This window comes from Rattus norvegicus, chromosome 2 (genome assembly GCF_021556685.1).
Source record: "Rattus norvegicus strain SHRSP/BbbUtx chromosome 2, alternate assembly SHRSP_T2T, whole genome shotgun sequence".
Lineage (NCBI taxonomy): Eukaryota > Metazoa > Chordata > Mammalia > Rodentia > Muridae > Rattus > Rattus norvegicus.
The window spans coordinates 152,188,508-152,211,658 of record NC_141535.1 but is presented as its reverse complement, the minus strand read 5'-3'; the positions used below and the strand labels follow the sequence as shown (position 1 = coordinate 152,211,658).

Below are 23,151 nucleotides of genomic sequence, written 5' to 3'. Positions count from 1 at the left end.
TCTTTCTCCACATCCTCACCAGTACGTGCTGTCACTTGACTTTTGGGTTTTAGCCATTGTGATAAGTGTAAAGTAGACTCTCAGTGTTGTTTTTAATTTGTATTTCCCTTATGACTAAGGACTTTGAACATTTCTTTAAGTGCTCTCGGCCACTTGAGATTCCTCGGTTGTGAATTCTCTGTTTACCTATGTATCCTGTTTGTTTGTTTGTTTGTTTATTGTTTTGTTTTGTTTTTTAAATTTGGGTTGTTGGTGCCTGTTTCTTAAGTTCTTTGTATATATTTTATCTTAGACCTCAGTCAGATGTAAGATTGGTAAAGATCTTTTCCTGTAGATCTTTTCTGTAGGCTGCCATTTTGTCCTATTGATGGTGTCCTTAGGCTTGGTTGGTCTTAGTGCCTGAGCTGTTGGTTTTCTGTTCAGGAATTTGTCTCCTGTGACAATATGTTCAAGGCAAGTGCTCAGGGAGTCTTGTAGAAGAGTGGGGGATAGACTTGAGCAAGCTGGAGGGGTCAAGGACAGACACTACAAGAAGACCTTCGGAATCAACCCCCCTGGACCCACGGGTGTTCACTGGACCTGAACCACCAACCAAAGAGCATGTAGGGGCTGGACCTGAGCCCCCTACACATTCATAGCAGATGTACAGTTTGGTCTTCATGTGGGACACCTAACAATTGGAACAGAAGCTGTCTCTGACTCTGTTGCCTGCCATTGGACCCTCTTCCCCTAACTGGACGACCTGGCTGGGCCTCAGTGAGAGAGTGTGCACTTATCTACTTTGATGGGATATCCCAGGGTGGGATGATACCTAAGTGGGGCTTCCCCTTCTTTGAGGAAAAGGAGAGAAAACTAAGTGGGGAGGAACTTGTAAAGGTGGGGCTATACATGATCCCCATATTTTTTTTAAAAGTGAATTAAAATTCTTTTTAAAAGATCAGGGAAGGATAAAATGGCCAATTTGGCACAACCAAAGAGAGTAGTAATGAATCAAGAAGACAGATAAGTGTCCCAAGTGATTTCAGTTCAGTCCTTGGAGTGGTTGGTGGTGGAAGAAAACCGACTCCGGAAAGTTGTCTCTAACTTCTACACACATCTTCGCACACACATTCATATCACATGCATGTACACTCACATATAATAAGGAGAATATTCTAAGAGAAAAAAAGGATGCAAAAGACAGTTAGGTGAGGAATGATAATGACAGGAAGAGGCAAGATGGCAGAGACACCATGTTTCTAGCTTTGAAAGTGATGGAAAGGTGTACAAACCAGCAAATACACACCAGACTCTAGAAGCTGGCAGAGCCAAAGAAATGGTTCCTTCTGGAGTCTCTGGCAGGAGCCGTGAAGCCTTTCCTATACCTTGGTTTTAGGAAAGTGACATTCCTATTGGCCTTCAGAAGACAGAAGGTAACACATCTGAGTGAGTTTGGGCATTTTTCTGATGGTTTCTTCTGGAATCGATAGAGTACATTAACAAAATGGTGCCCCTGGGTAGAAGAATAAAGAGAAGAAGCCAGTTTGAGTGAAAACCAGCATAATAGTGAATGGAATAAAATAGTTTGCCAAGAGTTCTGTGAGCAAGGAATCCATTCAGGTAAAATTATAAGGCAAACGGCTGTAAGATGATTATTGATAAACACATGTAATTAAGGTTTAAAACCATTCATGACAATGAGAAATACTTACTTCACAGTGATGACTGCCTCTGAGGAGAAAAGAAAACAAATGGTCAGGAAAGATTTATGGCACAAGGCAGTTTTGGTAAAGCTGTGTGACAGGCACACGATTATCAATTTTATCATTTCTTATGCTTGTCTGTGGGCTTGAAACATTCGATATTTAAAACAATGTGAGTTATGAATGGAATATTTTTACAGAATTTCTACATCCCAAATTTCTTCATCAGTTCCTAACTAAAAAAATAAATAAAATAAGTTCTTTTGCACTTATCTTTTGGGTTTATCTCGTTAGAAGTCAGTTGAAAATGACTAATCTAGGGATTTCCCCCTGCAAAATGACCCCCCAGGGCCTTTGCTGGAGATGGTAGTAAAAGGCAGATTCCTGTCCCAGATTCTAGCTACAGTCGCATTCAATGTGACCTCTCCCATCAGCCGACCAGTGTGCACACACAGCTAAGTTCTATGACCTAATGCGTTCTGCATCGGTTATGTACTGAACCAAAAATTCCCCGGAAAAGCTCTATACAAAAACAAGCAGAAACCAAACAAATTGTTTGGTATTAAATTATTAAATTGTTTAAAAAATAGTGATGGGAACAGTGTCTTTTTTTAAATTTACTTTATTATTTTATGCTGTGGAAGCCAGAAGAGGGTGTTGGATCCTCTGTAACTGGATGGTTTCCAGCCACAATGTGGGTGCTGGGATTCCAACTCCAGTCCTTGGAAGAGCAGCCAGTGCTCTTCAATGCTGAGCCATCTCTTATCCCAGGACAAATTCCTTTATGTTTTACTTGTTAATTCACTTTGAGACAAGGTCCTGCAATGTAGCCTACGATTGTCTTGAACTCACTACATAGGCCAGAATGGGCTCAAACTTATGGTCATCCTCTTGTCTCAATCTCCCAAGTACTGAGGTGGTAGACATGTCCCATACCACACCTGGCTATTACAAACTATTTTTTTAAAAAAAATACATTTTTAAATGTACTTCCAAAATTTTTAATCCTGTGGATGTATTGCAAAGACATGTTTGAAGCTATTCTATGAAAAGCAAGTCTCAACATTTTTCTATCCAACTACATTAAATTTGTCTACTTTCACTGAATATTAACACCGATGTTCTAGAAATCCAAGCTTTCTTTCCCTAATGTTCATAATTAAATGTCTTCTATGAATTCACACATCTTTACCACTTAATGAAGGTTTACATATGTATAGTTTCTGCTTGTTTGATTCTTCCTGTGTATAGTTCTCTAATAAAGCCAGCTTTATAGAAAACCTAAACCACAAACCATGTTGCATTTGAACAACATGCACAAAACATGGGCATTTGAAGAGCGCTTGCCTGGCATGTGTGGGGCCCTCGGTTCAATCCCAGCACCACTGCCGCATCAAAAACTATGAATAGAATCTGACAGTTTTCTACGAGAAACCTCCAGAAACCAGATTCTCTGGAACACTAAAGTAAGTGCCTGCCTGGACTCTGAGCTGAAACATCCTACCATAAAGCCATAAGCAGCTGTCTCCCACGTATTGCAGATACGTCTGTCCCTGCAGCTTATGGAATTTTCTTTCCTTCAGGTTTTGCCAGTTTAAATCCAGCTGTCACACCTGACTTTGAGCAAATCACATGTGACAAACAAGCTGAGTGCAAATTCAATGTAGAAACTGAAGATTTAAATTTGCGTTGCTACCTTTTAAACCATCTGTAGGCATAAGGCACCATTCCCATATGTCCCTTGTCAAACCAAGCCTCCCGCCCCTCAGGAATGTGAGCGCATTCCTCAGAACATTTTTTTGGTTTGATTTCATTTAGGTTTATGCTTATAACACTGCTCACTTTTCGTTTCAACATCAACCAAATGTCTCTTCTAACGGGGAATTTTTTATCGGAACTGTCTCCTCAGGGGTGTGGTCTGCTTACTGTCAAGTGCGCCTCTAACCCCTGTGGAACATTACTCAGGGAAAAATTTTTCACTGAATAATGATACTGATTGTGTCATTAAGTGCCCCCCCCTTAAATCAGTTGGAATTGTTCTTTTATGACTAATTTTTTCAGAATGAGATACTCTGTTACTTTTAACAGAACATTTGGCTGGCTATTAGCTGTGCTGCTTAAGTGCAAAGATTATTACAGTGACAATAATGTTATTTCTATTGCTTTAAGGTTGATAAAGTCGATGCTGTTGCCTTTATTGTTCCAATAGGAAATGCCATGCTACTGAGGGTGTTGCCTGCTGTGTATGAAAAGCAGCCCCAACCAATCAACAGGCACCTGGCAGAACTCCTGGCCTTGATGTCTCAATTGGAGCAGACAGAACAGTACCATCTACTACGGCTTCTCCATGTAGCAGCAAAGAGAAAAGATGTGGAGGTAAAAAGGGCACTGTTTACCAAATGCAATCACCGTGATGGTCCACAAAGCAGATAGGCTTCCAGATAATTTGTGCTTAGGGTTTCCTTGTGAGCAAAAGCTCTATCTAGTTCCAATATATTTGTATGAAGAGTGTGTGTGTGTGTGTGTGTGTGTGTGTGTGTGTGTACCTGTGTCTACACGAGGGATGTGGGTATGTGCATAAGGGTGTGTCTGTGTGTACATGGGGTACATTGGGGTGTATGTACATGAGGGTGTATGTATTCATAAGGAGTATAAATATGAGTGGTGTGTATGTTTGTGCATGAGTGGTGTATGTACATGAGGGTATGTGTGTGTGTATGTGTGTGTGTGTGTGTACATGAGGGTATATGTGTGTTTGTACATAAGGGGCGTGTATGTGTACATCAGATAGAGTGTGTGGTGGTAAATAAACGAACAAAACTTATATGAGGCCTAGTCTAAGGGATCAAATAATGAAAATAAAATCTCTCTCTTGCTCTTCCTTTGAATCTCTCAGATGGAATCCGGAAGCTGTGAGAGGAGGTAGTAGATGTAGATTTCTCAGGGCTACTGACACTGCCTTAGGGCGAGATGGTACAGTGAGGTCCTTAAGGAAATACTACCTAAACGAGAGCCTTAAATGCAGTCTGTGCTGGGGGAGCAGAGAGACAAGGGCCTCCAGGGAGAGGAGCAGGGTTAGGAATCTTGATTCCCCAGGATAGAAAACCAGGAAGCTGACCCATACCTCAGCTGCACCCCCAGAGATCCCTGCTCCATAGGTCAGGCTCAGGCCATAGGCTGTTACTACCTCGGGGACCATAAATTAAAGAACAAGGCCAGAGGGCCGAGTGCTGCCTGTGTGCATCTTCACTTTTGTCCTTAGGGTAATAACAATGGTGATAACAATGCTATTTTCAATAACTTTATTATTATAACTATTATTATCTTTGTTACGGTGTTTCTGCCTCTTCTACTTTACTATAAACTCCTTAAGGATTGTGTCTCCATATTCACAACTAGTCCCTAACTTCATTCTGGACTGACAGTAAACGTTCAATAGCTCAGCAGATAAAGCACTTGTTGAATAAGCATGAGGACCTGCGTTCAATCCCCAGCACCCACGTAAAAAGCCAGGTATGGTGGTACATGCTTTCGATACTTCAACACTGAGGCAGAGTCCAAAAGCACAGAAGCTCGCTGCTCAGTCAGTTTAGCTCAATTGCCAAGTTCCAGGTCCCTGAGGGAGATCCTGTCTCAACAAAGAGGGTGAACGGCTCTTGATGTATAACACCTGAAGGTGACCTCTGGTCTCCACACAAACACATAAATGCATGTGCATATACACGAACAAGGATCACTCATGCAGATATACACACACCAAAGTGGTTGTGTTAAGAGATTGTTAAATGAGTGAGTGAATGAGTGAATAAATGAATGAATGATAAACCAAAGGAAGCAGAAGCCTTCCTGAACTAGGAAGAGTGTGGTATGATCTCTAGAGGGGAAACACAACTCAAGAGAAATATGATCTAGAGGAATTAAGGAGACTTGAGATGGGAAATGGTCCTGGATTTGGCAATCTGGAATCACCAGTGAACCCAAAGAATCACTATGTGTAGAGCTGCAGTGAGGAGAGGCAGCCATTTACCGTGGGTTGCGTGTAGAAGGAAAGGTTGGAAAGTGACCATATAGTATGGACTGCTAACTCAGGAAACCCAAACAGGAAAAATGACTAACAGAAAAAATATAAAGAAGTGGAGACGTGAGAGGAAGCACAACACAAAACTGGATGCCAGAGGACCTCAGGCAATGTGGTCCAGATCACAAATGCAGGAATAGGTTTCAGAAAGGATGAAGCACAGAGAAGCTGGGGAGCATCTGGTACAGCTGGGGTGAGGAGCGCAGCCTCAGGATCTTTGAGCCACCGCATAGCAGGCACACTGAACAGGCACAATGCTTGGTTTACTCATTACTGCTGCCACTTCCGAAAACAGCACAAATTCAGTGATTTAAAAACACACAGTTAGACTTGGAGTCTAAACTGGGTCAACAGGGCTGATCCTCACTATAGGATCTCTGATGAGTCTGCTCTCTTATCTTTTCTGGCTGCCAGAGGCTATTAGCTTTCCAAGCTCGTGATCAATATCTCTCTTGCCTCTACTTTTCTCCCCATCTCTTCTCTGGCTCTGATCTACCGCCTGCTTCCTCCAGACCCTTATTCATCGAGACCACCCATATATCCAAGGGAACAGCCTCATCTCAAGATCGCCTCGACACAGGTGATGACAACCAGTGTTGGGGTGTTGTTGTTGTTGTAGTTCGTTTGTTGTTTTTGTGCTACATAGGTAGTGTTCTCACAGGCTTGCAGAAGAAAGGGCTTATGAGTTCTCCATGGAAACCATGGTTAGGATTACCACAGATGGACCTGGAAAGGAGCTGACTGAGAAGATAGGGAGCTAAAGCAAAACAAATGTGATTTTTAGAAAGTGGTTCTATATAGACTAACATGACCTCTATTAACTCATCTTCCATGGGGTAGGGACTGACAGTAGATGAGAATAAAGCCAGTGCAGGCAGTTATAGGATGAAGGAGAAAATGCCCTGAAGTCACCTTCCCAAAGCAAAGAGGTCCAAGAATGAGGGTGTCTCCACACTCACTGTTCTGTCAGAATGAGTGACAGCTGAGAGGCTCAGGAAAGGGCAATGAATACAGTTTTTTCTCATCACTTCTTGGCCTCAAACCTTCAAAGGGCTAGTTCATGGGTATTATCTCATGGGCAGTGGACATTCACATGCATGCCGTTTTCCTCCTGGAAGTTCTCATGACTCCTACTTTTCTTGGCTAACTATCCCTGTCTTTCAGAAAGTAGCTAAAAATGCCAGAAGGACTCTCAGAATCTCTTTCCCACAGTTCTTGGCCCCTCTCTCCTCTGAAGCACCCTGAGATTTGAAAGCTAGTGTGTTCCAATAGCACCATGCTTAATGCTGGTCACAGCCAACAAAGGATGCTGACTTAGCACCTGGTGTACAGCATTCCTTTTGTGGATCTTTCTCACATGGAAAAGTTAGAATTCGTGCCTAACTTTGCAGACAACTTGACCATTTACAATGGACTCTTTTCTACATATATAGTAGCTCACTTAATCCAATAAATTACTCAACAATGTGCTAACCTTCCTCCATTTGACTTTAATCGAAACAGATACTCCAAGGAGTTAACTGGCTTGATCTCACACACCTGGTGGAGAATTAGAAAGATGTGAAGCCAGACTGTCCGACTTCTACCTTTATCTTCCCTCGGCCTGAGTAGTTTCCCCTAGAAAAGGTTACAAGAGGGGGCTGTTTTTCTCCATCCTGGTTACAATGGACAATGGGTGCTGAGACTGGTTGAGTTCATTTACACACAGGTAACAGCCACTGGGCCGGTGGCTTGCAATCATTCCATCCCTCATCCCATTCCACACAGGGAGCTTTTTATAGCTAATAGAAGGAAAACCCAAAATTTGGATCACTCCCGGTGATGAGGAGTGACTTGGTGAGGTGACTTTTCACACTGGCCTCATGCTGATCAGCCCTCAGGCCTTCTTCTGCTCAAGGCCCTATCTCCCTTTCTAAATCACAGTCAAACTGCCCTCCCTAAAGTCACCACATACGGATAATCTGAATGGACACTTGTCATGGTTCCAAAGCTGCACGCATAAGGCCAAGCTGTAACTAAAATCTGATATGACTATATCCTAGAAATCATTTCACACTCGCGCAAACACACACACATGTGCACATGCGTGCGTGCACATGCACATGCACATGCACAGACAGACAGACACAGAGACACAAAGAAACAGAGACTCAGAGCACAACTGTAACTTCTAAAGCAGATGATTTCCAGAGGATTTAGCAAAATGTGTGAGATAGATGATGACAAAAGACAGAAGTGAGCTGAATGAGGAACAGGCACTGGATGAGGTAGCGGGTTCTGAGGGTAGGCTCCAGAATGAAGAGACCAGGCCTAGGAGGGAGGCACTTAGAGTGACTGAGTGGACTTCACTGTGCCCAGATTTTAACCATTAAAAGAGATTGTAAGAGGGGACTGCCCAGTCAGTTGCTCCCATCCCTTCTCTTCCTGTGAAAGTGAACCTTCCACTTGCTCCTTCAGTTCTAAGGTCCCTTAGAACCTACCCAGCCATAGGCAGTGACATACAGAATACCTACTTTACCAGTGGTCAGGGGCATAATCACGGAGAGAGGGTTTGCAGAGGGGCCTACAATGCACCAGCACCTAGAAACACAGACTAGATTTTAACTCATAAACCAGATTTTAAACTGTAAACCAGATGAATTAATCAGAAGGACATGGAGGGGTGTGACCGTGCATGTCAGGATAAAGGCTTGCCATATGTCACCTGGAGAATGTAATGGTTTGGGTCTGAAATGTCCCCTGCATGCTCACATACAGAAACCTTAGTTCTAGCTGTTAGTGCTGATTCAGAACATTGCAGACATAGACCGATAAGGACAGTCCTCTGGGGGTTACATCTGCTTCAGTGGTCTTCCATGATGTGAGAAACCCCAACAGGGACTGAGCCTCCCAAACCCCACTTTCCATACCATGATGGACTGAAGTCCTTGAAAGTATAAGTTAAAACAAACCCCTTCCTCCTTCAAGTTGCTTCTGCTGGTTTTCTTGTTGAAAAAAGTAACTAAAACAGAGGTCATTAGTGGTATCTCTAACGAGTGAACTAATCTGGGATGTTGACTGGTTGGCTGGTTGGCTGGCTGGTTGGATGGTTGACAGGTTGGTTGGCTGGTTGGCTGGCTGGTTGACTGGTTGGTTGGCTGGTTGGATGGTTGGTTGGTTGGTTTGTTGGTTGGTTGACTGGTTGGCTGGCTGGTTGGCTGGTTGGCTGGTTGGCTGGTTGACTAACTGGCTGATTGGTTGGTTGATTGGATTTCTTTTGTTTGTTGAATGTGGTTCTCACCACCTTCCGAGACCAGTGAGAGAACATGACTCTCAGGACTGGTCAATAGTGGGCCTTAAAAAACCTCTTTCTTGGACCGTAATATAGATTAGGAACAAAATGTGTCTCTTGTTAGCTCTTCCTTCCCCATAAAAAAGGCCCTGGAGACTCTCATTCAAGGCTCTGTAGAGACAATTTCTCTACACAAAGCTTATGGTCCATGAAGTCTTAGCATCCACATACCTATAAGCTCTAAGATGTACATGGGTGGTCAGGCAAGTCATCAATAATACTGGGTGTCATTCTTTACAGGACACTATTCTTCTCAGATAGAGAGGCAGTTCCTGGCTAGTGACTCATGGTCAGCATCCCCAGGGGAACCTCAGGATCCATTTATAGGAAAAGTTTGTGTGGTCAGTTTTCCAAGTTGCCTTTATAAGTATAAAGTCAATGTTTTCTTGGCTGCCATGGGACTTCCTGGGTTTAGCTAGCAAACAGAAAAGAATTTATTAATGTGTGTGCATACATGTTATTAGCCCCAGGCATGGGCTTCTGGCCCCAGGCATGCAAAGATGAGTGACAGAGAGAGGCAAGTGAAACTCTCCCTCCTCAGTGTTCAGACCCAGAGGAACTGGTCATTTCCTGGGTTTCACACAACAGAGTAGAAGATTCCTATTCTCGTGCCAAATCTTACAACACCTCACACATCATCCACCAGGCCAGTTGCCATGCCCACAATGCTTAGGGGTCATTTTGCATAATTACTTGATGTCATTTACAAACCATGAAGAAGATCAAGCAAAAGATATAGAGACTCTTCAGAAACAGTCTGCACAACAGAACCTCTTTTCCAGAACATTGGTGTGGTGAAAATAAGCCACAAGCAAAAGGAATGACAGTCATTTTCGTAGATTTCTAGAAATTAATGAAGTCTTGATGCTAGCCAAATTAACTAGAAAATTTTGCCAGAGGACTATTTTAAGTGGTAGTACACACACACACACACACACACACACACACACACACACACACACTTTGCCTTCTGTTTTATACATAGGTCTTGAAATGTCAATAATTTTCTTGGCTTTGCGGAGAGGTATCCACAAAATGTCAACTCTGTGGTGAGGCCACATTATGAACGGCAATGAAGGGGTAGAAAGAGAAGACAGCCGTCCAGGAGGAGCCAGAGAGTTCAAGGCTGGAACTCACTTCAGCTGCTTGCTTTGGACAGTTCTGTCAGGGCTTCCTCTTCTTGTGCCCCACCTTAAACCCACCCCTCACTAAGTACAGCCCAGGACACTAGAGCCCAGGACACCTTGAGCCTGTCTCTATCTAGTGTTTCTGCACACTGGCTCTGGGTCTGTTCATGGCAGCACAAGCCACTCTAAGAGTGTGACTGACGAGGGCCCTTGCTTGCTTATTTTACATTAAAAAAAATCAGGATTCAGGAATCCGTAAAAAGGAATGGGTTTATTTGCAGTTTAGGTCAGAACTAAAGGCAAAAGTTCTCAGTTTTCTCCACCTTTCGTATTGCAAAAGTACAATTTATAGTAGGAAATGTGGAACAAAGGCCAGAAAGTGCTTGTAAGTAGATTTAACTGTGAGATGAGCTGTCAGAACGGTGTGAATTTCCCTAAGGGGATCCCCAAGACAGGGCTTCAAGCTATTCTCATGCTTCACATATTTTGTGAAGAAATTTTATTTTTTTAGGATCTACGTTACACTGCTAAGTGACCTCATATTCCTGAGAGGTTGCTTAAATTAGCCTGCAGGCGGGAAAAGGTAAGGGTAGACAGAAAGGGGGTCGGGTCATCTCTCCCTACTTCTTGTACACAGGCCAGAGATTCTAAATCAAAATCAAGCATGCCAGATTGTCCCAAGGTTCATTTCCCAGGCAGGAGGATTATATCTTAAAGAGCTGCTGAATATTTAGGTATGTGGTTACAGGACTCTACCCCAGGCCCTCTGTCTATAGGGCGGGCAGAAAGTCAGTGAGGAAGCAGACACTTCCTTCTACTTTCACCAAAGCAGTGGGACCAGGAAGCTTGGCCATGGGGGAAAGGAAGCAGAAAGACCCTAAGTGAAGGTGCTCAAGGCCCCGGCATTGGGCTTCTGGCTCTGCATCATGGGGGTAGCTTGATAGCATCAAACTGAGGTTTTAGAACGAGGTACTCTGGAGGCAGTTATGAGGTTAGCTCATGAGGCCGGGCAAGGAGGCCATTGGAGAATTCTTTCAGTGGTATGCTGCAAGAGGATGAGAGCCATGTCTGCTTCCTCTGTGTCCGCCATCTGCATAGTCTCTGTGACTGCTCTGCTCACAGCAGACACGGGACTCTCTGCCAGACATGAAGTCAGCCCACCAAGGCAGCCCTTGGAGACAGGGCCCTTGCTGTGTATGGGACGCACCTCCTGCCAGGGTAGCACTTTGCTTTCATGTGTTGGACAGACTTTAAAATATCTTGCTTTCCTATCACCATCACAATAAACTTAGCTTATTAGGATTCACAGAGAAATGCTCAGCTTTTATTTCATGTATAAGGTCATGACTGCTGTTGACAGTGTTGAAGATGGCTCTGCTTTCTGTGCCTGCTATGGAGTCATCTGCCCGCCTCAGGGAATGGGGGAGTTTATTTTCATGGTGCCTGCTTGCCTGCTTTCAAAAATATATTTTACCATTTCTCCTTTCTCCTCCTTTCTTTTTCTCTCCTTCTCTCCTTCCCCCTTCTCTCTTTTCTTTTTCCCTTTTCTACCTGAAGGGACAGACAGATGAACATACAGTCTTGTGGGGCTTAGGCTATGCAGCTCGAGTTAAATTAAAACTCAAAATCCACATGCTTAGAAAAACCAGGTGTCACACTCCTTGTTGTTCCAGAAACAGGACCTGAAGGGCAAGGGCTAGGAAATGGAGCTTTATAGAATGGGCAGGAAATGTGTGAGCATTTTCCATTTCCAAATGCCTCAGGTCAGGTATGTTGCCCTGACCCAGAGCAGTTGGCTGACACTTTCGCTATATGAGCCAGAGACCTCTCACAGTGTCTCTAAAGGGCATGCCATCCCTCCCAAATACACAGGCAGCATTTATAGAACTGCGATGTATGACTTCCCAGGAACAAGCCATGTTCTCTTCTCCCAAAGTACGTGAATGAATGAATGAATGCATGCATGAATGAATGAATGAATGAATGAAGTTTAAATCTATATGCAGGATAATTTTAGTTACCTCAAGCCTATCTAGTTTACCCTGGTTAGTAATTCTACCCATGGCACCCTTTCCATAACTGTGTATTAGTCCCCGTATTCCACAGAATGTCATATTTTCTAGTAAAAATTATTTAATTCTTATACTCATAAAGGTATTACTAAGCAATGGGATTCTGGTGGAAACCATTTTTGCTTTAATAATTATACCTTATTGTGCCATTTCCTGGTAAAACTGGAGACTGAAAACAAATGAGAAACCCCTCCCACTTTCTTGTTCCCACCATGAAGCATTTCTAAACAGACTTTCCCCAAACTGGGGGTTTTAGTAAGATCAACAAGGGTCTCTCACTCACTGGCTCTCCTTCAGCCGCAGCTCTGGTAGTTGCTGGGAGAATGCAGGATTTGTATTGCTTGTCAAAGCTTGGTTTGGGCATCAGCGACATGGAAACTTTGTGGACTTCACATTTCAATAGCAGATCGAGACTTAAAAAGAAAGCAGATGCGGGTGCAGATGGTTTTATTGTAAAGTTTAGATTCCAAAGTCAGGAGATTTACCATGAGTTTAATAATCCCAGGATTTTGCCTCCTGGTTTAATATTTACTATGTTGCTGTCCATGGGCTATAAACCTAGCACTCGAAAGGCTGAGGTGAGAAGATGGTTTTAAACTGAGCCTAGCTAGGCTACAGTATGAGGCTGTCTCAGCAAAGCTTTCTCTGGAAAGTCATTCTGATTTGGCTAACAGTTCTCTTTGTCATTTCTCTTCCCCTTCCTCCTCTCCTCTCTCTTTGTAGGTGGTTCAGAAATGTGTTCCTTTCCTGATCAGAAACCTGAAGGAGTCAACCTATAATGACATCATCCTGAACATCCTCATAGAAATAGCAGGCCATGAGCCGCTGGCCTTGAACAGTTTTCTCCCGATGCTGAAAGAGATTGCAGAGCAATTCCCCTACCTCACTGGACAAATGGCGAGGATCTTTGGTGCTGTTGGGCATGTGGATGAAGTAAGTTTGGCATCTCTCCTCCCTTCCCTTCCTCCCTTCCCTTCCTTCCTCCTTCCTTCCTTCCTTCCTTCTATCCTTCCTACTTTTTTCCTTCCTTCCCACTTCCCTTCCTTCCTTGCTCCCTTCCTTCCTTCCTCCCTCCCTCCCTCCCTTCCTCCCTCCCTCCTTTCTTCCCATTTCCCTTCTTTCTTCCCATTTCCTTGCTTCCTTCTTTCCTTTCTGTCTCCTTGAATTATTTAAAAACATCTCCAAACTCCAAAGTTGTCCAGGTTCTTCTGAGAGTTTCCATTTCTCTTTTGAAACTTTTGTGTCACCATGACCCTCTGAATCAATGGAACGAGGGTCTGTGGAAAGTTCCAGAACTGAGAATTCTATTGCTAGTGTGTCGCTTGATGTAGAATCAGGATTAAAATAGAAGAAAGCATTTTGAAATATTCAATACCACTTATTAATACCAACAGGGGCTCATCAAATTCCCTGTTGTGGTTGTGCTTAGCCCGGGAGACTGAGCAGGTAGGTCTCAGAGATACCCATCCTGAGAGCCCAGAGAGTCCAGGGACACCATGTCATAGAGTGCTCTCAGCAGTCTGGGTGATGTTATTTGGAGAGGGAAATGAATGTTTGTGGATGTTTAAAAGTTCTAGTGTAAATATTTGCATAAGGGAGTCTTGCAAGAGCAGTGGGACTCCATCAGAGTCTGTAGGTATTAAACAATGAAGAGTGAATCTAGGAGTCCAGATTCTAAAGGCTGTGCACATGAAAACATATAGGAATTGTGTATCTCTGCTGACTTGACATGGGGATTCAGAACTTTAATTTATCTATTAAAATAAGTAAATACAAAATGGAGAAGTTTTTCAATTACCTGACTTACATTCAACTCTCAGTTAAATAAATACTAAATTGCCCAATATTTTTAGTGAATCCCATAGTTCATCTAGTTTAGTGCCTTGATTCTGTACTAGATAAAGTTTTAAAAAGAAAGTACCTGAAGAAATAGCATGGTTACTAAGAACACTGGCTGCTCTTGACAACCCAGGTTAGATTCCATGAAACCATATGGTAACTCACAAACCATCCATAATTCTAGCCCATTAGTTCTGACACCTTCTGACTGAATCTGCTGACCTCGTAGTTCATCACAAGGACAAGAAAATAGGTAGATAGGTAGATAGATAGATAGATAGATACATACATACATACATACATACATACATTCATACATACATATATACATTTGTACATACATACATACATACATACATTCATACATACATATATACATACATACATACATGCATTCATACATGCATATATACATTTGTACATACATACATACATGATACATAGATAGGCCTTAAATGTGTGAGAAATATTTAAACTATACCCTTTTGCACAATAGTAGTAATTATTTTGTCATAAATGCATTTGTGGTTCACTAGTGTGTAATAATACATGCAGGAGGTGACTAAGTTTCTATTTTAAAAGTATTTAGTGAATCACAAAATAAACAAACAAAAAATGCTATCCACATTGCTGCCGGATCTAACACTAAACCAAGAAAGAGTGGGTGGCAGTAACATTGGTGTGACTCTGAGTATACAAGGGAGAAAGAGGTGGTTATGAATATAACCCAGGGTGTACACTTTTTCCTCTGTATCCTCAGAGGTGCAGGTCCAAGATCCCAAGGATACAAAATCAGTAGATGCTCTTAGTTCCTTATGTAAAGTGACAAAATGTTGCTATAAAATCTTCACACACTTTTCTATATAGTTTAAACTATCTCTAGATAACATACAAATACCGATCACACTGAACATGCTCTATGTTTTTAGAAAACAATGACAAAGTCACATCTGTATGTGTTGAAGGAAGATGGATTTTTTTTCTCAAATATTGACCCACAGTGGGTTGAGTATGAGGATACCAAACCCACAAGTACAGAACAGAACACTGAAAGATCATGATTTCTGATCCGTTTGTGTCCTTAACTCCCCATGAGCACAGTCAGAACATGGCTTTCAGCTCATGGAACAAGATACCGTCTCCACCCATCAAGCCAGAATATCAGCCAACACGAAAGGAAGGAAAGTAAAAGGTCTCTTCCAGACAATCAAATGTCATCTTGATTTTGTATTTAACATGTCATTAAGTAACCCAGATGAACGTAACAGTACCTACACACGGAAGAGGCCATTATCTGTGCTCCTGATTCCAGTGGTCAGGTCCCCAGATAATCAAGGGTCATGAAGGACCAGCCATAGTCTCTGTGTAGCTGGTCAGGTCATTTTGTTTCTCCGAGTCTGTTTTTTTCTCCTTAAAAAGAATGGCTTTACTTAGAGTCACCTCCTTTCTGGCTCCGATTTCTTTTATTTCATTGCTACATTTCATTTAGGACCAGTGTAACTGGATTTTCTACAAATGCCAAGCTGCGTCTCCTCAGAAATAATGCTCCTTCCTACATATTCCTATTGTTGAAAATCTTACCATTCAAAAGTTCTTGATTAGCTTTCAAGTTGGAATTTTAACATTCTTCAGGTCCTGGGTCTCAGGGATAAGCAGTGACCTACTACGGCTGAATTTGAGTAAATTTGTTCTTCTCCATGAAGAAAAGCTATACTGCCATGCTCTAAAGCTAGCGCCGATCAGCGGGATGCTCTGCCTGTGTGTTTCCATACAGGCTCTTGCCAAAAACAAAGTTTCACTAAGACACATGGAGAGTTAGCACGACAGCCATCCAGTACAGCCTCCTGGGCACCTGTGAGAGAATTATATAGAGGGAGAAGCAAGGTCTTTGCTCCACTGGTCTCTGTGTGGAGGACTCAGGACATTGGGAATTGGTGGGATGTGTGACTATATAAGACATGGGATGACTATGGGTGTTCAGTAAAGACAGTCACGTGACCTCTGTAAGCCCCAGCCCCATGAGACTCTCCGTTAGCCTATATTTGATCTTATTTAAAATTAGCTTAATTAAAATTTTTCTCCTACTTCAGACCAATTTCCCTTATGAATATCGACGCAAAAATATTCAATAAAATTCTGGCAAACCGAATTCAAGAGCACATCAAAACAATCATCCACCATGATCAAGTAGGCTTCATCCCAGGCATGCAGGGATGGTTTAATATACGGAAAACCATCAATGTGATCCATTATATAAACAAACTGAAAGAACAGAACCATATGATTATTTCATTAGATGCTGAGAAAGCATTTGACAAAATTCAACACCCCTTCATGATAAAAGTCCTGGAAAGAATAGGAATTCAAGGCCCATACCTAAACATAGTAAAAGCCATATACAGCAAACCAGTTGCTAACATTAAACTAAATGGAGAGAAACTTGAAGCAATCCCACTAAAATCAGGGACTAGACAAGGCTGCCCACTCTCTCCCTACTTATTCAATATAGTTCTTGAAGTTCTAGCCAGAGCAATCAGACAACAAAAGGAGATCAAGGGGATACAGATCGGAAAAGAAGAGGTCAAAATATCACTATTTGCAGATGACATGATAGTATATTTAAGTGATCCCAAAAGTTCCACCAGTGAACTACTAAAGCTGATAAACAACTTCAGCAAAGTGGCTGGGTATAAAATTAACTCAAATAAATCAGTTGCCTTCCTCTATACAAAAGAGAAACAAGCCGAGAGAGAAATTAGGGAAACGACACCCTTCATAATAGACCCAAATAATATAAAGTACCTCGGTGTGACTTTAACCAAGCAAGTAAAAGATCTGTACAATAAGAACTTCAAGACACTGAGGAAAGAAATTGAAGAAGACCTCAGAAGATGGAAAGATCTCCCATGCTCATGGATTGGCAGGATTAATATAGTAAAAATGGCCATTTTACCAAAAGCAATCTACAGATTCAATGCAATCCCCATCAAAATACCAATCCAATTCTTCAAAGAGTTAGACAGAACAATTTGCAAATTCATCTGGAATAACAAAAAACCCAGGATGGCTAAAGCTATCCTCAACAATAAAAGGACTTCAGGGGGAATCACTATCCCTGAACTCAAGCAGTATTACAGAGCAATAGTGATAAAAACTGCATGGTATTGGTACAGAGACAGACAGATAGACCAATGGAATAGAATTGAAGACCCAGAAATGTACCCACACACCTATGGTCACTTGATTTTTGACAAAGGAGCCAAAACCATCCAATGGAAAAAAGATAGCATTTTCAGCAAATGGTGCTGGTTCAACTGGAGGGCAACATGTAGAAGAATGCAGATCGATCCATGCTTATCACCCTGTACAAAGCTTAAGTCCAAGTGGATCAAGGACCTCCACATCAAACCAGACACACTCAAACTAATAGAAGAAAAACTAGGGAAGCATCTGGAACACATGGGCACTGGAAAAAATTTCCTGAACAAAACACCAATGGCTTATGCTCTAAGATCAAGAATCGACAAATGGGATCTCATAAAACTGCAAAGCTTCTGTAAGGCAAAGGACATGGTGGTTAGGACAAAACGGCAACCAACAGATTGGGAAAAGATCTTTACCAATCCTACAACAGATAGAGGCCTTATATCCAAAATATACAAAGAACTCAAGAAGTTAGACCGCAGGGAAACAAATAACCCTATTAAAAAATGGGGTTCAGAGCTAAACAAAGAATTCACAGCTGAGGAATGCCGAATGGCTGAGAAACACCTAAAGAAATGTTCAACATCTTTAGTCATAAGGGAAATGCAAATCAAAACAACCCTGAGATTTCACCTCACACCAGTGAGAATGGCTAAGATCAAAAACTCAGGTGACAGCAGATGCTGGCGAGGATGTGGAGAAAGAGGAACACTCCTCCATTGTTGGTGGGATTGCAGACTGGTAAAACCATTCTGGAAATCAGTCTGGAGGTTCCTCAGAAAATTGGACATTGAACTGCCTGAGGATCCAGCTATACCTCTCTTGGGCATATACCCAAAAGATGCCTCAACATATAAAAGAGACACGTGCTTCCTGGTTGCTGCCGCTGCAGAGAGCCCCTGGACAGCACCCCACGAGCAAACCTGAGCCTCGGGACCACAGGTAAGACCAAATTTTCTGCTGCAAGAAAGCTGCCTGGTGAGCTTGGGACACACGGAAGCAGAATTTCTCTAGAACCGGGCACGTTCTGTGTTTACCGGAAGTCCCACACCCGCGGATCCCGGCCCGCAGCAGCTCTCTGCTCCCAGACCCGGTGAGAGAGAGACCCAACCGCCTGGTCAGGTGGGCACTCCTGAGGCTGCAGAGCGGAAGAGACCACCAACACTGCTCACCCCTGCCCACATCCCTGGCCCAAGAGGAAACTGTATAAGGCCTCTGGGCTCCCGTGGGGGAGGGCCCAGAAGCGGCAGGACCCCTGCCACAGACACCTCCGGACCCTGAAGGAAACAGACCGGATAAACAGTTCTCTGCACCCAAATCCCGTGGGAGGGAGAGCTAAACCTTCAGAGAGGCAGACAGGCCTGGGAAACCAGAAGAGACTGCTCCCTGCACACACATCTCGGACGCCAGAGGAAAAAGCCAAAGACCATCTGGAACCCTGGTGCACTGAAGCTCCCGGAAGGGGCGGCACAGGTCTTCCTGGTTGCTGCCGCTGCAGAGAGCCCCTGGGCAGCACCCCACGAGCGAACTTGAGCCTCAGGACCACAGGTAAGACCAAATTTTCTGCTGCAAGAAAGCTGCCTGGTGAGCTTGGGACACACGGAAGCAGAATTTCTCTAGAACCGGGCACGTTCTGTGTTTACCGGAAGTCCCACACCCGCGGATCCCGGCCCGCAGCAGCTCTCTGCTCCCAGACCCGGTGAGAGAGAGACCCAACCGCCTGGTCAGGTGGGCACTCCTGAGGCTGCAGAGCAGAAGAGACCACCAACACTGCTCACCCCTGCCCACATCCCTGGCCCAAGAGGAAACTGTATAAGGCCTCTGGGCTCCCGTGGGGGAGGGCCCAGGAGCGGCAGGACCCCTGCCGGAGACACCGCTGGACCCTGAAGGAAACAGACCGGATAAACAGTTCTCTGCACCCAAATCCCGTGGGAGGGAGAGCTAAACCTTCAGAGAGGCAGACAGGCCTGGGAAACCAGAAGAGACTGCTCCCTGCACACACATCTCGGACGCCAGAGGAAAAAGCCAAAGACCATCTGGAACCCTGGTGCACTGAAGCTCCCGGAAGGGGCGGCACAGGTCTTCCTGGTTGCTGCCGCTGCAGAGAGCCCCTGGACAGCACCCCACGAGCAAACCTGAGCCTCGGGACCACAGGTAAGACCAAATTTTCTGCTGCAAGAAAGCTGCCTGGTGAACTCAAGACACAGGCCCATAGGAACAGCTGAAGACCTGTAGAGAGGAAAAACTACACGCCCGAAAGCAGAACACTCTGTCCCCATAACTGACTGAAAGAGAGGAAAACAGGTCTACAGCACTCCTGACACACAGGCTTATAGGACAGTCTAGCCACTGTCAGAAATAGCAGAACAAAGTAACACTAGAGATAATCTGATGGCGAGAGGCAAGCGCAGGAACCCAAGCAACAGAAACCAAGACTACATGCCATCATCGGAGCCCAATTCTCCCACCAAAACAAACATGGAATATCCAAACACACCAGAAAAGCAAGATCTAGTTTCAAAATCATATTTGATCATGATGCTGGAGGACTTCAGGAAAGACCTGAACACACTTAGGGAAGCACAGGAAAACATTAATAAACAAGTAAAAGCCTACAGAGAGGAATCGCAAAAATCCCTGAAAGAATTCCAGGAAAACACAATCAAACAGTTGAAGGAATTAAAAATGGAAATAGAAGCAATCAAGAAAGAACACATGGAAACAACCCTGGATATAGAAAACCAAAAGAAGAGACAAGGAGCTGTAGATACAAGCTTCACCAACAGAATACAAGAGATGGAGGAGAGAATCTCAGGAGCAGAAGATTCCATAGAAATCATTGACTCAACTGTCAAAGATAATGTAAAGCGGAAAAAGCTACTGGTCCAAAACATACAGGAAATCCAGGACTCAATGAGAAGATCAAACCTAAGGATAATAGGTATAGAAGAGAGTGAAGACTCCCAGCTCAAAGGACCAGTAAATATCTTCAACAAAATCATAGAAGAAAACTTCCCTAACCTAAAAAAAGAGATACCCATAGACATACAGGAAGCCTACAGAACTCCAAATAGATTGGACCAGAAAAGAAACACCTCCCGTCACATAATTGTCAAAACACCAAACGCACAAAATAAAGAAAGAATATTAAAAGCAGTAAGGGAAAAAGGTCAAGTAACATATAAAGGGAGACCTATCAGAATCACACCAGACTTCTCGCCAGAAACTATGAAGGCCAGAAGATCCTGGACTGATGTTATACAGACCCTAAGAGAACACAAATGCCAGCCCAGATTACTGTATCCAGCAAAACTCTCAATTAACATTGATGGAGAAACCAAGATATTCCATGACAAAACCAAATTTACACAATATCTTTCTACAAATCCAGCACTACAAAGGATAATAAATGGTAAAGCCCAACATAAGGAGGCAAGCTATACCCTAGAAGAAGCAAGAAACTAATCGTCTTGGCAACAAAACAAAGAGAATGAAAGCACACAAACATAACCTCACATCAAATATGAATATAACGGGAAGCAATAAGCACTATTCCTTAATATCTCTCAATATCAATGGCCTCAACTCCCCAATAAAAAGACATAGATTAACAAACTGGATACGCAACGAGGACCCTGCATTCTGCTGCCTACAGGAAACACACCTCAGAGACAAAGACAGACACTACCTCAGAGTGAAAGGCTGGAAAACAACTTTCCAAGCAAATGGTCAGAAGAAGCAAGCTGGAGTAGCCATTCTAATATCAAATAAAATCAATTTCCAACTAAAAGTCATCAAAAAAGATAAGGAAGGACACTTCATATTCATCAAAGGAAAAATCAACCAAGATGAACTCTCAATCCTAAATATCTATGCCCCAAATACAAGGGCACCTACATATGTAAAAGAAACCTTACTAAAGCTCAAAACACACATTGCACCTCACACAATAATAGTGGGAGATTTCAACACCCCACTCTCATCAATGGACAGATCATGGAAACAGAAATTAAACAGTGATGTAGACAGACTAAGAGAAGTCATGAGCCAAATGGACTTAACGGATATTTATAGAACATTCTATCCTAAAGCAAAAGGATATACCTTCTTCTCAGCTCCTCATGGTACTTTCTCCAAAATTGACCATATAATTGGTCAAAAAACGGGCCTCAACAGGTACAGAAAGATAGAAATAATCCCATGCGTGCTATCGGACCACCACGGCCTAAAACTGGTCTTCAATAACAATAAGGGAAGAATGCCCACATATACGTGGAAATTGAACAATGCTCTACTCAATGATAACCTGGTCAAGGAAGAAATAAAGAAAGAAATTAAAAACTTTTTAGAATTTAATGAAAATGAAGATACAACATACTCAAACTTATGGGACACAATGAAAGCTGTGCTAAGAGGAAAACTCATAGCGCTGAGTGCCTGCAGAAAGAAACAGGAAAGAGCATATGTCAGCAGCTTGACAGCACACCTAAAAGCTCTAGAACAAAAAGAAGCAAATACACCCAGGAGGAGTAGAAGGCAGGAAATAATCAAACTCAGAGCTGAAATCAACCAAGTAGAAACAAAAAGGACCATAGAAAGAATCAACAGAACCAAAAGTTGGTTCTTTGAGAAAATCAACAAGATAGATAAACCCTTAGCCAGACTAACGAGAGGACACAGAGAGTGTGTCCAAATTAACAAAATCAGAAATGAAAAGGGAGACATAACTACAGATTCGGAGGAAATTCAAAAAATCATCAGATCTTACTATAAAAACCTATATTCAACAAAATTTGAAAATCTTCAGGAAATGGACAATTTCCTAGACAGATACCAGGTATCGAAGTTAAATCAGGAACAGATAAACCAGTTAAACAACCCCATAACTCCTAAGGAAATAGAAGCAGTCATTAAAGGTCTCCCAACCAAAAAGAGCCCAGGTCCAGACGGGTTTAGTGCAGAATTCTATCAAACCTTCATAGAAGACCTCATACCAATATTATCCAAACTATTCCACAAAATTGAAACAGATGGAGCCCTACCGAATTCCTTCTATGAAGCCACAATTACTCTTATACCTAAACCACACAAAGACACAACAAAGAAAGAGAACTTCAGACCAATTTCCCTTATGAATATCGACGCAAAAATACTCAATAAAATTCTGGCAAACCGAATTCAAGAGCACATCAAAACAATCATCCACCATGATCAAGTAGGCTTCATCCCAGGCATGCAGGGATGGTTTAATATACGGAAAACCATCAACGTGATCCATTATATAAACAAACTGAAAGAACAGAACCACATGATCATTTCATTAGATGCTGAGAAAGCATTTGACAAAATTCAACACCCCTTCATGATAAAAGTCCTGGAAAGAATAGGAATTCAAGGCCCATACCTAAACATAGTAAAAGCCATATACAGCAAACCAGTTGCTAACATTAAACTAAATGGAGAGAAACTTGAAGCAATCCCACTAAAATCAGGGACTAGACAAGGCTGCCCACTCTCTCCCTACTTATTCAATATAGTTCTTGAAGTTCTAGCCAGAGCAATCAGACAACAAAAGGAGATCAAAGGGATACAGATCGGAAAAGAAGAGGTCAAAATATCACTATTTGCAGATGACATGATAGTATATTTAAGTGATCCCAAAAGTTCCACCAGAGAACTACTAAAGCTGATAAACAACTTCAGCAAAGTGGCTGGGTATAAAATTAACTCAAATAAATCAGTTGCCTTCCTCTATACAAAAGAGAAACAAGCCGAGAAAGAAATTAGGGAAACGACACCCTTCATAATAGACCCAAAT

The 23,151-nt window shown here is 42.7% G+C and overlaps 1 protein-coding gene across 15 annotated transcripts in view; it reads left to right on the top strand.

Moving 5' to 3' along the window:
• The window catches only part of Veph1 (ventricular zone expressed PH domain-containing 1), a 255,757-nt gene that overhangs the window by 58,041 nt on the left and 174,565 nt on the right, over positions 1-23,151 (top strand). For all 15 annotated transcript variants that reach the window (XM_087626946.1, XM_087626897.1, XM_087626911.1 and 12 more), the window contains 2 exon segments: positions 3,892-4,058; positions 13,014-13,223. In XM_087626946.1, the coding sequence (XP_087483072.1) occupies positions 3,900-4,058; positions 13,014-13,223 (369 nt within the window). In that variant the 5' untranslated portion in view covers positions 3,892-3,899.